A 17,785-nucleotide genomic window follows, 5' to 3' on the forward strand; every position below is an offset into this window, starting at 1 on the left:
TTTTTTAGATGCGCAATATTTTGATATGCATGCGTACTAATCCTTTTACTCTCTAGCTTTGTAAGCAAAACTTGCTGAGCAAGGAGTCTTCGATACTTCAGATGCCTAAGGCTGTCTCTACACCCGGTGATCATGATCCTAAATCTACATCGAAAGTTTCTCCGAGAAAACACTCTTTCACGACGACTTCACCAATCCCACATAGCTCCTTCAACCATGAGATAAGCGACCGACTACTCCCGACCTCTGTCAATCATCGGCTTCTCGTTACATCGGCTTATCTATTACTCTTACCGCCCTCTTACAAGACCTTACTTCCGCCAGCTCTACAAGTCATGAATATGTTGAACAGATCACCAGTGGGATGGGATGAAGAGAATATCACAGGACTTTGGTCAAAATTTGCTACCTCGATGATTTTGAGTGATGAAACTAAGAATGAATTGACAGGTTTTCGTCAACATATCTCAAGAGTATCTAAGTTCTCAAGCTCAGCTCTTGCAAGATCATTTCAAAAACTTGAGATGGACTGGTTAACAGTCTTCTTGAATGATGAAGTGATCATTGACTTTGCATCAACTCTTTATGAATCTGAAGGGAATAAATTGATTTGTCAATTAATCAAAACTTATGAAAAATTGAAATCATTAATGAAACCTAATCAAGGATTTCATCAAATAAATTATGAAAGTTTACATGGAGCATTACATCGTGCTGTAGAGGTCAAATTAGCAGAATGTAGCAGTGCTCAACTTCAAAAAGGAGTCTTTGAAGTCGTTCGATCTACTCAATTCTTACTTGAATCTTGTAAGGCTCTACCTATCGATAAGGGTCCAGCAAATCAATTTGTGGTTCGTATGAGGCGCGGGATCCTTGGAATCTTGGCTCGTCAACAAGTATTATATCGTATTGTCAAACATGAGGGTTTTGGACGATATGCTACTGCAATGGTTTGTCTTGGAGTCTTATTTCCGCATTGTTCCATCCACTAACTGCATATATATGTGTGTTTTAGCTTATGAATGAGGATTTGCTCGACGTTGATGACATTGGTATGGAACTCAAAGTGCTTCCTTCAGATCGGAGCGGTGTTGTTGATAACAGCGCGAACAAAGGAGAGGATTTAAAGGGGAAGATCAAAGAGACCGAAGCCCCGGTCGCAGGACCTTCATCTTCCATTCCCTTACCCACCACAACATCTCATACCGATGCGTTCAATTGGTTAGAGGTAGGAGAAGAGTTGCCCAAAGCCAATGAGGCCAATCCGACTCGTCCACAGCCGAATGCTGGATTAGGAACACATCGTCCAGTGGTTGATCGGGTAGTGAGACCAATACCACCTAGAAACCAACCTCGTCGATTTATGCTTCCCCCACCTGTTGGAAATCGAGTTCAACAAGCTCCAAACCCTCCATTACAAGTAGCGCCAGGACTTGATCGACGACATCTTGCAATGATGCAAGCTCGATTAAATGAATTTGATCAAGCCCAAAATCTAGATCGGAATAACCGTTTACCACCAAATGCTGTAGGACCTGTTAATATGGCTGCTCCTCCTGCGGCTGCTCCCGAAGATGAAGTAGAAGAAGAATTATTGGCAGAAGACCTAGATGGCATTTTGGAATTGATTGGAATGAAAGGTAGTTTGTTGATGTTGGTACAGAATGTGGGATTGATGACTTTATTGTTATCATTATCTATTTTGGCTTTTGTTCATATACCACATATGATTGGAAAGATTGCAGTCTTGGTAAGTGATTTCATGATACTTGTTTCGATCAGCTATAGTAGATGAATTTGATGAATTGATATTGTTTTGTACTTCAGTCTCGAGCTCATCGACTCTTGGCACCACCTTTGAAGGGACTTTTAATCTTACGAAGATTTGTACATCTTAGTTTAGATTACGTTTCGGTACAACTTAAACGACAACTCGCTCGAATTGACTTTCATTCAAGATTTTCATTATCACGCTTTATGCCAATGATCAAAGACAATAGTGAATCAGTCAAAGCCGTTCCATGGACCCCTTCATGGTTCACACACAATGCCACGAGTTATTTCCAATCTGGTGTTCATTACCTCCAATCTCAATTCAATCGGATCATATCACTAAGTCCAGTCTGGCATCAACTTATGGATCAATTAGGTGGAAAATTAGAGCAAATCGCATATGGTACTAAACCACTCGATCGAGCTTTAGCCGTTCTATTAGGTTATGCAGAATTAGTGTTTTTAAGTTTAATTTACCTTTCATCGGGATTAGATCAACAAAGAGCTAGATTTGTAAGTCAAACCATTGTGAATGGAATGAAACAACAAGTGATGATCGCCAAAGTGGGAACATTTATCTTTATCGAATTAGTCATCTTTCCATTCCTTTGTGGTTTTTTAATTATACTTATAACCATTCCAGTCTTTCCTAATACAACTATTTCAAATCGATTAGACCTTTATAGTGTTTCGCCTTATTCAACAGTTTTAATTACTTGGCTGGCTGGTACTTGTTTTATGTTCACCTTTGCTATTTTGGTTTCTACTTGTAGGGAATCTCTTAGGTCTGGTGTTTGTTGGTGGATCCGAGATCCTTCTGATGATCGATTTAATCCGATACGAGAAATCTTAGAAAGACCGGCATGGAGTCAAGTAAAGAAGATCTTAGCATCCGCATTAATGTATGGAACAGTGATCGCATTAGGAATCGGATCGATTGTGATAAGTTTAATGACCTTTATAGGTTGTTTACCACTCAGAGTACATTTAGACCGATCCATCTCCAACTCTGCAATCGATTTAGTCATCTATCAAACTGGTTTACCGATTTTCATTTATTGGATTCAACCTAGAAATCAACTAAAACAAACATTACAGATCATAAGTAAAAAAGTAGCTAAAAGATTCAGATTGAGTTGTTTTCTTTATGGAGAAAGAGAAATTGAAGAAGAAACCAAATTAGAAGTGATGATTAGAATGCCAGGTAGAGAACCAATTTTGAAAAAACCTAGGGCTTGGTATTCAGTAATGAGATTCTTTGAAGATGATCAACACAATTGTGCTTCAGATCAAATTGAATCATTAGAAGAAATCCAACCTGGTACTACTATTGAAAGAAGAAGAAAATCAGCAGGTGGATCGTTTGCTAGAGTCCCAGGAACAGATTCAGTCAAAGTTGTACCTGGAAGAAAGATGCATATACCAGTGCTTGCGAATGGAACGCCAATCAATCCAGCTGATGAACTTTTAATTATACAACAAAAAGCAGAAGCTCGAGCTGAAACTGGACGTGATGTTGATCATTATACTGTAGTTTATCTACCACCATTCTTTAGGATCAGGATGATTGGATATGTGATTTCGATGTGGAGCATTGGTGTAACCTTTGGTTGGTTAGGGATTGGAATTCCATTGATGGTTGGTAGATTGATATTTGATAGAGTGATTATGGTTCATGGAAGAGAACCTCATGATGTTTATGCTTATGGGATTGGATCATTAGTAGTAGCTGTCATTGGTAAATTTATTAGGAAACTCATTACATTTAATCGTACAGAAGAAACAGAAGAAGTAGAAATCAAGGAGAAAATCAATTGGTATAAAAAGTTGATTCAAATGATCAATCTAATTGGATTTATATTTGGAGTTGGTTTTCTATTGCCGATTTTATTAACAGGTTTCATTGAATTATACTTTTTAGGACCTTTGAAGCCTAAAGGATTAGGAATTCCTACGATTTATCTAGTACAAACTTGGGCTTATGGTTGTATTTATTTGTCTATTGCGGCTAGATTAGCTAGAGTGGTACCTAATTGGGTGTCGCGTGCTCAAGATGAGGTAAGAGGCTCTGACCAAAATGAAACAGATTGGATTGGATTTAAAACTGATGAACTGATGTTTCCCTTTTGTAGGTGTTGGCATGTTGGAATCGAGGTGAAATTTTAGAAGGAATTCAAATTACAAATCTTAAAATAATCTTACCAATCACAATTAAAATGATCTTAGCCATAAGTTTACCAACAGGAATTTTAGGACCGATTTTGTTAATCATACCAGAAAGAAGATTAAAATTTATAATGAGATTAATTGGATGGGGAGATGAATCAATTAAAAAAGGAGAATGTATTTATTTGATGATAAGATCAGCTTATCCTGCAATCCTTAGTTGGTATTCTCATTATCTTACTTCTAAAATTTGTGCTAAAGGAATTGGAAAATGGATTGAAAAAGTTAGAGATGAAAAGTTTTTGGAAGAAAGGAGATTGAAAAAGTTTGTTCAGTGTTTCTTTTTTTTCGTTTCTTTTTTTTGAGTGAAAATTGGAAACAAAAGTATTGATTCTCTTTTTGGTTTGGTGTTTTTTTTCGCAGTTATGATGTTGAAAATGGTGTAGAGAATAATGGAAAAGATTTGAAGAAGAAAAAGAAAAAGGAAGATTTAAATAAAAAGAAAGATGATGATGATGAGATTATTATAAATGAATAAAGAGTTTTTTGGGGGGTTAGAGAGAGAGAGGAAAGGAAGAAGTTGAAGGAGTTGGATTTTTTCTTTTGTAGCATCACTCTCATTAGTAATCTTTTTCATATTTAACAAGGTTTATTCAATTTTTTTTGTTCTTTTGCTTTTTTCAATTTGGAAGAGAAAGATGGTAGTAGATTATATATATATATATAAATTGGAGATGATAAGAAGCAAAGTTGAAGATAAAGGAGGGTGTTTCTATTATTCAGAATTTAACAATTTTGAAGTTATGATTTCAAGATTAAAATATATATATATGTATATATTTTTCATTGATTTTTATTTTTTTGTATTTACATGACATTTCAAGAGAGAGAGAAAAATTACACTTTGAAAGTTTTTTTTGCATTTACGGTTTGCTTTAATGGGTGTGAGAGGGTTTCTGTGCGGGTTAGGATAGTTTTATCTTAGATAGAATTAGGGGTTCCGAGTTGTGTTTTTTACGGTATTTTTACAGTATAACAATTTCTCTGAGACGGTAAAATTTACCATAAACATTAAATATTTGGGACACCTTTTTAGGTATCCCAAATGCTGTCAACCTTGTATTTGCAGAACAAAACACCGTAAGATTTTAAGAACTTGAAACCCCCTATTGTTGTAAAATGTATGGCATTTTTTAAAGCAGGACACCTTTGTTGTTGTCTCAAATTAAAGATAAGATGGTTTCACAAAGATCTTTTTATGAACAGCTTGTCTGAATATTTGAAAAATATGTAAAAAATAATCAAACTTGAAACCCCCTAATGTGGTCAGTATGATGTTTGTGGTGGTTGTTCATGTGGCAACAACAGAGACACGCTAAAGAGCTGGATCCAATTCCTCCCTAGAATACAGATATGGGCAACTCCAAGGAATTCCTTTTGTAGAATTGGGCATTTCTTGAACAAGTATCATACTTCATCAGATTCAAAATCCATCATTAAGCTTGGTTGAAGAATATGTTTTTCGGGTCTCACAGAAAGTCTTACGTCTCACATAGGGGGAGATACTGCCACACCCTTACCCTTCCAAATTGGATGTCTGCAGGTGTATTTTATCAAAACCCATTTAAATTTTGACATGAGGGCTTCAACTATCATTTAACCAAGTCAGTCAGATACTTTGACCTCTCAAGCTATGGACTTATGAGTTACCAAAAGTGCCCTGCAAGAAGTTGGGACTTGTGTTACGTCAGGCTTCAACTATCAGGAAGCTGTTGGGTGTATTAGGGATCTTCTTTCAAATTCCAGCAAAAAAATCAAAATATGTTGAACTCAAATTCCAAGACCCCAACACTGTTGGGGTCTTGCACTGGGGCATCTGTTGGCAACAGATGCCCCAGAGATCTAGGCTGAGGAAGTGTAAAAATCACATCAACATAGTGCAAGAAAGAGAAACATGAAGGATAAATTGAATTATAAATGTAACAGTATGATGGAGAATATTACAATATAATACAAGCATTTCCTAACGATGATTTATTCTGAATATGCAGAGGAAGGAAAGTTGAAGTGCAATGGGAGAAAGCTGAATGTCTAAAGGTAAAATGAAAACAAATCGAGGTTTAAGAAGGCGAACGCTCCAAAATGAGAGATGAGTTATCGAGCTCCCGTCGGCTGAAGAAATCAAAGCGGTGTCAAAAACTCGTCTTCACGCCCGGCCCCCTTGGAATCAGAGCTGACATGAAAAAATTTAGGGAGGATGAGGAGCAACGCCTGGTTGAAAAAGGTCACTACGTTTGAAGCCTTTGGGGAAGCTGTGAGACTTCGAAAGGCCCGCTTTGTCTCGAAAGTTCAAGAGTCTTGTCATCGAGTGATGTAGCTGTTCGAGTGGCGTATTGATATATGGGCAACACTAATAAAAAACAAAAAATATGAGTAAATTTAAAGCTGATACGGAAATTCAAGGGAGACAAACATGCAAAAAGGCCGATGAGTAAAACAAACAAGAACGTCACAGCTCCTATTGATATAAAGTTCAGAAGAAAACAGGGAATGAGTGAGTCATATGCATTCGACTTATGGATCCAAAACGTGATCGTGTAGCATGAAGGAGTTTCTGTCATACGTGAAAGGCTTGAAAGTACCCACCTAAGTTGAGCCATCCTCGCAGTGACCATATCGTGAACGGATTACCAGTTTCCGTGATGTATCTCGACCTTCCTTGCCGAGGGTAAACTTTCTCAATAGAATGGAGAGGGTCAGATGTGTTGCCCATCAAATCATCATAAACGACCGAACATTCTCCATCACTTCCATTTTCTGGTCCTTGGAATTCTTCCGTGATATCTGAGCATGCGCTCTGCCGGTTAGTGTGATCACGGAGAAATGGCGGGCGAATAGTGTGACTTTCTTGGGTCGGGGAGTTCTCAGCTGAGTCTGGGACGTTTAGCGTATATTCTGATTGTGCCGAGTGCCGTAGTGGGTGCCGAGGGGGATGTCGTGGTGTTTGATGTGTGGGGTATGGCTTCTCCAGCTCCATCATTGGTTTTATTTCTTCTTCACCCTTCAATGTCAGACAACTCAATCTGTCAGATGTATTCGACATATCACGGTATTATCCACCTCTTTAGATGTTAGTTATGATCCTATGGCTCCGATGACACTGATCATTTGCGAAGACAGAAAGTGAATGGTAATCAGTACGTGGACATTTGGCACAGCTACAACAGATTGAAAGCAACCTGTGCAGACTTGTTTAGTGAAGTGAATTATGAGGAAGAAGGAAGATACATTACGTCTTGATGGTTTTGCCTTTCGATGGTAAGCAGTTCAGTCACCTGTGTTCTCGAGATCCTCAATCCTTGACTAAAGCGCAACTACCCACTTTCTGAATCGAGTACTTGAAGATGTTGTTGAAGCGTTGCAACCTCCAAATGGCAAGACGGTTTCCCAACACAGAAAAATGGGTAAGAATGGGAGTACCTTGACGCTTCGAGATGAAAACAAAGCGGAAGGACGTTGATACGCAAAAGATATTATTAAGTTAGCAGGTAAACTTTGCACCCGTCTCGGGAGAATCACGATCTTGGAGAATCACGTCTCCACGTATACAGAGTGCAATCAGGGTAGTTGAGTATCGGGAGCAGGAAACCGGAGAGGATTTGTCAAGTGAAGTTTGTTCATCCAAAAACTCAGGTTTCGAGAACGGTAGTACGGCTCCCATTTCTCACGGCAGCATAGCAATGCGGGGAGGAGTACTCAACACTTCACTTCGATGTGAAATCACATGGACTTCTAGCCGGGAAATTGAGAGGTATCCTGGGGGATGAGCGAGGCTGAGACTACTCATAGTAGGGAGACGCTTCGGACATTCCGAACCAAAGCAGCAAATTTATCGATATATCGGAGCACGCACGCTCGTGTGCTGGATGGAAATGCCGTCGCGTTGAACCGCTTGCACCTTGGGGGTGTTTGCTTGATGAATTCAAGTACGAATTTACACTGATTTTTGTTGAAAGATCGATCCGACCGCAAACGATGCACAAGTTAGATAACGTAAGACCGCTCGCGATTTGTGAATTCTCGACGCTATGGAACTTTTCAGGCTCCTTGCAGCGTATGACTTGGTTAAAGTCCTGGCTGACTAAACTTGTTCATAGTTCTTGTAGTGAAATCTCCTCGTATTGAGCATTTGTTCGAGCGTTTAAACTTCGAATTCCATACTTTGTAATCAAACTTGGGGCCATGGACCTCGACGAAGACTCAAGAGAGTCATGAGATCCAAGTATCCATCAGCCACCTTAGACACATCGTGAAAGAGGTTGGTAAATATTTTCATGTATCGCTTCAACATTCCGCACAAACATTTGATAGAACTAGAGAACATGCGGGCATGCCCGCACCTGCAGAACTGCACGACGTGGGCCACATAGTATGTATCTTTGTATACACATGATTTGAGTGTCATTTACCAAACTTAACAAAGTCCCTCGCCAAAGGCCCGAGCCCCAGCGAGGGACTTACCCCATAAACTGGAATCCTGGCGTGAGAAGTAGCCTGTATTGGCTCAAAAAACGCTACTTTGAATTCTTTGATTTGTTCCTAAATAAACAGGTCTCGGAGGTAAATAAAAGGATGATGGCAAATATTCATTACATATGAGCCAATTGCAAGCTTCCCCAAATCTGGTCTGGAACTTGGGCTACTGGGGAATCAAAAATGGGTCTGTTTTCAATTTTCAGCAGCGGCGAGCCGGCTCAAAGCCTGTATTTCTCAGAAAGCGGTCAAAATAATTGATCTTCAACTACTCAAAAAGATAACTTCCCAAAAAGATAGAAAGGAGTTTGCAATTGGTACATATGTAATGGTCCCTTGCCTTTTTCTTCTTTCTTTGTTGCAAGACATGTTTGTTGAGAGAGAAAAAAAACAAACAGATGTAGAGAATTTGGAGCAAATACAGCTCACTTCTCACGCCAGGATTCCAGTTTATGGGGTAAGTCCCTCGCTGGGGCTCGGGCCTTTGGCGAGGGACTTTGTTAAGTTTGGTCATTTACAGCAATTTTTGAGAAGTGTTACAATGCAGACACATTGGACCAACACCATAATAAAGCAGGTGTCTCACACAGTATTAAAATTTAGGTGTCCCGGCCTCTCAAAGACCGTGTGTTATTACAGGAACTTGTCCTTTGCAAAGCCATCACCTATGTACTATATTACTTCCGAGCACACCTTCCGGACCAAGGCAGTCCTTATGTATATGTTATTTTTGTCAAACCATTGGATCCTTATCTTTCCCAGGTGATTCAATAGGTTTCAATTTTCTTCCCAAACATTGCAACACATTATTTATGCCGGCTTCTGCTGTTGGGCAGCATGACCATGTTATACAAAATCGTCTTTCGTCGCGTCGCCGTAACTTAGTTTTGTCAGCTTATGTTACTGTTTGTTATCTCGACTTAACCCAATGCAATTATTGCTTCTTTGAATTGGTTGTATAACCCCACCGAGTCACGACGTAGTACAAAGTTGGTGTAATCTTATCTTGTACTGTTAGTGAGAGCTTGTTGGGCTACTGTCCAAAATTATACTCAGGCTTCACAAACGTCAAGAATCATTACCGTTCACGATGTGCGTGGCTTGAACTAAGCTGCCACAAACCCACTAACACCTCACGGTAGGTAAATACTTACTAAGGTCAACTTAAGTGCCTCTGGTGGAATTCACTCACGTCAAAAAACAAATGTCCCAAAATATGTTTCTCAATGAGTGAAATCAGCGCAAGAAAGTACATTGGTCTTTACAATTCATTTGACACATAATTTAATCCACATGAGAAGCTAATAGGTACAAAGTTTTTTGCCCAAAACATACTTGGGTTCTACAGTATTAGTACGGGCTTGTGTCAGAAATTTATTAGTCACAAAGAAATTAGCTCAACTGACCGAACGCTGGTCATTTTCAACCAAGAAGTGTAGTAGTTAACTCACTTACTAATTTGGTGTTCCCAACTTCACCTTAGTCCAACAGTGCTTCTTTCAGGACAACGTTCTTTGTCTTAGGCAAGGTTGATGTTGTTGCCAGAGAAACCATCATTTGGTTTATTGACTTGCACCGAGACAAAGCTACGTACAATTGCCCGTGCGCAAAGACCGGTTCAGGCAGCAGCACGGCAACTTTGTTCAAACTCTGCCCTTGTGCTTTGTTGATAGTTAAGCAAAAGGCCTCGGCTATTGGAAACTGTTGTCGGGAAAATCTGATTGACAATGCTTCGTCGGGTTCATGTATTAGCCAGACCTTTGGTAAGAAGATGGTTTGGCCACTCTTAGGTCCAGACAGGACTCTACATTGTAACACACGGTCAAAGAAATCGAGAATGAGTAACCTGGTTCCGTTACACAACCCATCTGCAACGTTCAAGTTCCGTAATAATATGATGGGTAGGCCTCGACGAAGATTCAGTTTGTGGTCTGGGAAATTTGTAAGGCAAACGGTGTTCAAGTATTCCTCCCCAATTGGTTCATATGATTGTTCGTCTATAACATCTACCGACGTGGAGACCAGAACTTCGCCCCCAATGCGGTCACTTAAGAGCCGGTTAATTCTTCTAACTGTCTTGTTGAGTGGAGTGATTAACATCCTATCTGAAAAGTAAATAGCCATGTCATCCCAAGAACCGGTCCTACTCAACATCGGTAAGTTGTTGTATAACCAGTCAATCAATTTGGTGTCAACCTCGACACCGGGAGACACAATGTGGGTGTCTACGCGATCAATGCTAACAATGGCTTCTGAATCTTCCTGCAGTTCGCCTCCTCCAAGTTTGAGCAGCCAATCAGCAAAACTGGTGAGTTCTATACTTTGCTGCTCTCCGGTTCCTAACAACCTGACATTCCTTGATAATTTGTATTTCTTGAGCATATCCCAAACGTTGGTCGCTTTCAGCGATGCCTTTAATTGATCTTGTAAGTTTCCGTTAGGTACAATTGGAAGAGTTTGTCTAAAGTCCCCAGAAAACAGCACTGAAATTCCACCAAATGGTCTACTATCGTTCAGCAAATGTTTTAGGCTTCGATCTACGGCGTTAATGTGATCCATATGTTGCATGGAGATCTCGTCCCACACTATGAATTTTGCGTTTTTAACTCGCTTGCCAAAATCATTCCTACTTGATAAGCTGCATACTGATTTCGAGTCGTGCTTAAAAGGAATCTTGAAACCAAAATGTGCCGTTTTTCCGTTTAACAGAAGCTGAGCTGCTACTCCCGAAGAAGCCACAGCAATTGTATTAATTTCTTTTGCCTCCAAGTAATTAAGTAAAGTATTCAAAAGAAATGTTTTTCCTGTACCACCTGGTCCATCTAAGTAACACAACTTTTGTTTACTATTATTTAAACCATTTATGATATCTTGAAAGATGTACGATTGCTCCGCATTCAGTAACGGCAAATGTTCATCAACAAAGTCTTGATTCGCTTGCAGTCGAGCCTCTTTCTTTGCGTCTTCATTATCAACCTTCTTTCGGATTGAGTTGATACGGTCCACGTCATATCCACAAAAATTGTACAATGACCAAGTTCCACCCATCTGGTCCGTAAGACAACAAATGTTGTAAAGGCCCCAAGCTAGTATGTCTTCTTTTGTCGGACAACCATCAAAACCGTTTTGAAGAAGGTGATACTCACAGTCATCGCATAGTGAGTCTTGATGTTTTTCCCACAGCGCGTTCGGGTCAGCTGGATTATTATGTACAACTATGATTGAAAATAACTCTCTTAGATGTCTTCCAGTCATCCAAAAAGATGCGTCTCTTAGACAGTAATCATAGTGATTATCCAACTCTAATAAGTCAAGCTTCAACGCGGCGTCTCTAAAAGTGTTGCAAATGACGCCGTTCACGGTCCTTAAATGAAGGAAAGATGTTGCACCTTTAACATGGCCTAACAGAATTTGTAAAAAAAACCTTTCACCTTCCTTTGGGCTGGCATAGCTTAGTCGGGTCGCGCATGGTATGTTCGGAACACGTGCCTTCCATTTTTTTTGCTTTGTCCAAGAAAAATGATCTGGCACTTGTTCATATAAGAGATCACGAACGTTTTTTCTCTCCCGGCCAATAGCCCCCTCCGCATTCAGTCAAAAATAGTCGACCAACATAGTCTTGCTGGCTTCACCACTTTCCAATTGATCTTCCAGCTCAGCTTCATCCCAGAAGTAGACGTCCTGTTCATCCGGAAAATGAACAGGTAAGTTGTACACTCCCGGCGATCGTCCAGCTAGGTCGTATTGAAATAAACGCCAAGCAGCTGTAAAGTAAAGCGTCAGTGTATTATAAACAGGCAAGGTAACGCAGACAAACCTTCAACCGGACCTATATAACAACCCTTGACATATTCCCGAATTTCGTTTCGAGCTGGTACCTTTTTCTTGCCGTTTGAAGTTGCTGTGGCTAAAGTTGTGGAGTCATCCTCAATTTCAACATTATCCAGGTCTTCGGCTTGCCTTAATTCCAAGTTTGTACAGTCATGACCTTTTGAGATATATTTATAAATATATTTATAACCACAAATACCTTGTGCAATTTCTACATTAAAGTGGCACTTATATTTCATGAGTAAAAACCGATTGTATGGAACGACATGTTGATTAGTAAATGTGAATCCTTGCTTAACAAAAGATCTTCCGTTGTCACGACGTCGATAAAGCGGATAAGAATTCTCGTTCATCTTTGTTTCTGATTGAAAGGCTTTAGGAAACTTCTTCCTACAATTTTTCTTTTCGGAGTTCCAACACGGGCTCTTCAAACCTGGTCCACATGGGCCATGCAACATTGAAGTCGTCACCAGCTCATGTAGAAGGGGCTCTTGCGTCGGGTCAGGGATTTCGGCACACACTAAATCATCGATGTCTTGAACGGTAGTTGGTGTATACTGCGAGTCCATGATAAGTATGATATGGGCATGGGGCAACCCGCGCTTCTGAAATTCGATAACGTACACCCAAGAAGCTACTACACCCAATCGATTATGCACAGTCAAATCCTCCAATAGCTCAGTTAACTTCAGCTTAAACACTCTTGCTACAATATCAGGCCGATCCGAGGCTGTTTCATCGTATTGCAAGGCATTTTGAATTTCAAGCCAGTTAGGGTTGCCGGTCATGGTTAAGAATAGAGAAGGTTTTCCATACTTTCTACTCAAAGCTATCGAGTCTTGATACAGAGCCCGCATATGGCGAGGTCCACCAATAAACAAAGCCGGTAGTACGACTTTCCGACCAACTACTTCTACATCTTGTTCCTTGTCAGTTAAGATATGCTTGTACTTTTCCGCTTTCATCTTTTCTTGATTGATGTCAAAGTAACATAGGCGACCGCGTTCAACACATAGGTATAGGTCCACAATGAGCTCTTGTAGCAAGCTGCGACAATGAAGTAGGGGAGAAAATTTCGAGTTACGCTCGAACAAAAGCCAGGCGAACCATTGTAAACTGCTTACTCGCTTATCGGCAACTGCATAAAAAGTCAGTATCAATCTTTTATTTGAAGAGGCAAAAGTTGTGCATACCCTCTGCCTCAGTACCATCTGCTTTTCTCTTCTTTTTCCCCGTTGGTGACTTATAGTGTTCGGACCACTGTTGAGCACCACCTGGGAAGCACAAAACATACCTCATGGGTAAGTATCCTGTATGCATGTCAGTGATTGTAATTAAGTTGCCATCCCGTCGCTCCAAGACTAAGTTGCGTTCCTTTTTGTCTACAGTTCCATCTCCGGGAATAACCATCCCCACTTCTTTAACGGTTGGCAAGTTATATCGCTTTAACTCGTCTTTCTTACCCGGCTTCATACATTTAATAACTAATTTGCTGCCTTTATCTCTACGCAGTAATTCCTTCACGTTCTTAAACAGTTCTGCGTAAGGGTTACTCTTATTAATAGCCGATTGAAGTTTGAGCAGTAAATGATTGTTCAACTCGTTGTTGTGATGCTTTTGTCGCATTTGGGCCTCTACCGTTCCACCGTCTCCTACGGTATATATTTGAGAAAAACATGGAGTGTCCTTTTTGATTGGTAAGGTAGATCCTACCTTATGATGGAGTTGTCCATTCAATCGAAATGTGAAAACTCCCTTTTGGCCAGCTACCGACCGGTCTATGTCCTTAGCTTCCATTGAGGTAAAGGATAACACATTATTATAGTCCCGGATACGCAACCTAGCAGCAATGGCATCTAAGAAATTGTGCATGTCAGTATTGAAGTTCAAGGATTCTTAACCCAAGGAAAGTTTCCTGACCTGGATGAGGGGAAGTGAGGAGCCATGTAATAATTTCAGGGACTTTCCGTTGAGGAAAGTAGTGCTCAGGTAGCAACACCTTTCCGCCCTGGCAACAGGATGTGTACTTGTGAATTTTAGTACCTCAAAGTTTCTTTGTCCTTTCGTTTGCCCAGTGAAGGGCATGGCAAGTTTCGCATATCGAGTCACATTCACCGACATTTGAATGAAGGAGACCTGGTAAAGCTTCTTTCAAGGCTTGCTCCGATCTCGAAATGGGTCCCCTAACAATCAAGGGCATTATGAGTCGGAGATGATTTGTTAATCGGTATTTGGATCACTATTGTAAGATTTCTTTTTAGTATTTGATTTCGGTTTGGAAAAGTTGATAGTTGATGTTCAGGTAATAAGGAGACAATGCTGGATTTGTAAGGGGTGAACCAGTAATGTTGTTGTAAGCAGTGATATATAAAAAGTTAGTTGAAGTAGCTACAAATGTTCTTGTAGACTATTTTTTGATACCGATTGTTGATGCAGGCATTACTATTGAGTGAGCGCTTTTAGTGCTTTTCCGGAAAAGGCAAAGGACCCATGGGCGTAAAAGTCTTTCACCTGATGAGCGGTATTTCCACTCGATCCAACGCATTTACGATAGCTTTGGACCCGGTAGCATTGTTGATCACCAGCATCAACATACGTGAAAACCCAATTTCGCTCTGGACTGTATTTGCCAGATTTGTGTTTACATTTTGACCACATGCCAAAGTTGTCTTTCAAGTTTGATATAGTCAAATCGGCGCAAGTGAGTATCTCAAGGTAAGATTGTATCAATGTCTTGAAAGACGTTATCAACTCAAAATTAGAAAGCACACACTCTCACGGTGCGGGTTACAATCCATAGTCAAGCATTGAACAAAAAGATTAACAATCATTAATGCTACGTGGCAAGAAAGTCAAAACTGGAGGGAAATTGGAGGGTCCGGTGGCTATTAGGTCGGTTCAAAGTGTGTGCAAGGTCGGTGAAGGCATCAATGCCTACCATTTTTTTAGTCTCGGCAGAAAAGGGTCACGATGCAATGCGCAGAGGGCGATTGATACACAATTTACAAAGAGGATTCGATATTCCAGCTACACTCCATGGGATTGGCTAAACGTTGACTGGTAGTACAATAGACAATGAAATGCAAGGGAACAGGCAAACCAACGCATTACAGAATCATGGTGGAAGGTGTTAAATAAAGTGATGAAACAAAAATAACACTAATTTCAAAACCCATGTTGTGAAAGTTCACTCAAGGGTTTTTTTTGACTCTCTTGTGACCTTTGCCTGACGCTTCAGCCTCTTCCGCAGGCGATTCTATCTGCTTCTTATCATTGCTTGTCGATTTTCCTTTCTTGAAACTGAGAATAACACAGGAATCAACATAGAAACACTGAGCAGTTAAAGGTAATCGAGAAGACTAACAACTTTCCGCGCGAACGACCGGATGGGGTTTGGACAGTGTCCTCGACTTTGATGGCGGTTGTTGAGGCCTTGCCACTCTCTGGCCCCGATGTGAGGTTAATACCGGTCACCTTAGATGCAAACTTGGTTAGGACAAAGGCGACCAATCTATCGAAGGGAGGGCATAAAACAGATGTACTCACATCACACATGAAGCGGTTATTATTGGCATCAAAATCAACTATGTAACCAGATATGACAGCCTCGCGATTGACTTGGAAGAGAGTCTGGATCGCAAGGAGGTTTCTAACCGGACGTACGTAGTAGGCAACATTGAAAACAATCATCTCACGGGCCTAGAATCGAGAGGCTTCGTCAGATATTGCGAAGAAGAATAAAGGTACAAAATACGTACCGCGTTGTCGTAATCAGAATGTTGGACAATAGCTACCAAGGTAGGCTTATCATATACATCTTCTTGGATGGTGAATCGGTCTATAATCAAACCAAGACCGGAGACAGCTGTATTGTTTGCCAAGGAACCCTTGACGTCTTTGGAGGTAGTAACTAACATGGCATGATCAACCTCATAAAACAAAGTCAGAATAGAGTCTTCGAGGTTTGGAGCAACCATTCTGGACTTAAGTACATACACACCGTCTGCTTCTAATAAGCTAGACTCATTCGCGTAGGCTGATACCTTAACTTGATATTCGTACGGATTGTCTCCACTGAGACCTTTGCAAACAATTGAACTGTAAGCGTCTCTCAGTGGATACGAAGCGGTTGACTCGGTAGCCAACTTAATGGCGTAGGTACGAAAAAAATGAATAGGTAAAAGATAGTTGAAATTACGGCAAAAACGATCAAACCAGAAATATGAGTATTGGTATAAGCATGAAGGTAACAGATTTGGGATGACTGACGACTTCATACACGTCCATCGGGCCTGAGACGTTGAGGGTTCTGGCTTTGACCTTATTGTTGGAGGAAGGATTGGAGGCAGCCATTGGTATTGCTTGAGTAGTGTTATTGATAATTGGTAATATATTGAGTAAATGTTATTTGAAGAGAACAATGCGCAGATGAATCCATGTCTTTCCCTCCAAGGGTGGAGGCTGTCCAGAGATAGTCTGGCTGAGATTTGAAATGACACTTCTTAGGTCATAGGTCGTGCAAGTGCTAGCCTTGCTCTCGACACCGTTGAGAGTGAGGCTAGCTTGCTGTGGGAGGAACCTAAGGTTCTCAAACTTAGTCAGGGGCGTATCCAAGGGAAGCCTACCTTGACGCCAGGTTGAGAACTGTCAAAACGGGACAGGTAAGAGGCCCTTCGAACCACAGGGAGTGTGGGCATGAAATGAAGAGGGTTCGAAAAAAGGGGGCCTCTTACCCGCGGAAAGGACACTAGGAGAGTGAAGAAGGATGGAGAGAGAGGAGGATGAAAGTTGAAAGGTGAAATTCAACTTACTACTCTGAGATCAGAAACGGTGGGAACCGAGATGACTCTCTCTCAACGTCTTCGTCCAGGGCGAGACTGATCAGTCATCAGACTGATGTCATCAGTTTCCCTGGATCGAGTCTATGGTGCCCATGACCTCTTCTTCACGTGAGGGTCTTTCCGGGGTGTGACATGGACGGGACTGATTCCTCGTTCCAACGTCACCAATCTAGAATCCATGTCTTTCCCTCCAAGGGTGGAGGCTGTCCAGAGATAGTCTGGCTGAGATTCGAAATGACACTTCTTAGGTCATAGGTCGTGCAAGTGCTAGCCTTGCTCTCGACACCGTCGAGAGTGAGGCTAGCTTGCTGTGGGAGGAACCTAAGGTTCTCAAACTTAGTCAGGGGCGTATCCAAGGGAAGCCTACCTTGACGCCAGGTTGAGAACTGTCAAAACGGGACGGGTAAGAGGCCCTTCGAACCCACTCACAGGGAGCGAAGGCGCGAAGAGCCGAGTCCATGCGAAGGGACTCGAAACCCGTCCTCGTAGAGACAAGCTCAATGTAAGTTCCTCACCGTCATTTACACGTGGAGCACAGAAAATTATCATACTGAATTGTAACATCATAAGCGAAAGCGCTGACAGGAACACTCAAAAAGTATTGCAATACAACATAGAAGGTCCTCCAGGCATATCAAACA

At 41.0% G+C, this 17,785-nt stretch overlaps 3 protein-coding genes across 3 annotated transcripts; 1 reads left to right on the forward strand and 2 right to left on the reverse strand.

The window, feature by feature from the left end:
• Positions 1 to 2,351: 2,351 nt before the first annotated feature.
• Positions 2,352 to 4,864, forward strand: MELLADRAFT_75201 (uncharacterized protein; the record flags this gene model as incomplete). The annotated part of the gene is made up of 3 exons (XM_007412322.1): positions 2,352 to 3,831; positions 3,906 to 4,264; positions 4,363 to 4,864. The coding sequence occupies 3 exons, from the start codon at positions 2,512 to 2,514 to the stop codon at positions 4,475 to 4,477; spliced, it is 1,794 nt and encodes a 597-aa protein (XP_007412384.1).
• Positions 4,865 to 5,719: 855 nt separating this feature from the next.
• MELLADRAFT_72415 (uncharacterized protein) lies at positions 5,720 to 7,665 on the reverse strand (the record flags this gene model as incomplete). The annotated part of the gene is made up of 4 exons (XM_007412403.1): positions 5,720 to 6,349; positions 6,413 to 6,457; positions 6,586 to 7,099; positions 7,233 to 7,665. The coding sequence occupies 3 exons, from the start codon at positions 7,040 to 7,042 to the stop codon at positions 6,228 to 6,230; spliced, it is 624 nt and encodes a 207-aa protein (XP_007412465.1).
• A 7,829-nt stretch (positions 7,666 to 15,494) lies between these two features.
• On the reverse strand, positions 15,495 to 16,656 carry MELLADRAFT_89473 (uncharacterized protein; the record flags this gene model as incomplete). The annotated part of the gene is made up of 5 exons (XM_007412402.1): positions 15,495 to 15,603; positions 15,668 to 15,777; positions 15,850 to 16,002; positions 16,062 to 16,448; positions 16,573 to 16,656. 5 exons carry the CDS (start codon positions 16,654 to 16,656, stop codon positions 15,495 to 15,497), a joined length of 843 nt encoding a protein of 280 aa, XP_007412464.1.
• Positions 16,657 to 17,785: the final 1,129 nt, after the last annotated feature.

Source organism: Melampsora larici-populina (assembly GCF_000204055.1).
Source record: "Melampsora larici-populina 98AG31 unplaced genomic scaffold MELLAscaffold_30, whole genome shotgun sequence".
Classification (NCBI taxonomy): domain Eukaryota; kingdom Fungi; phylum Basidiomycota; class Pucciniomycetes; order Pucciniales; family Melampsoraceae; genus Melampsora; species Melampsora laricis-populina.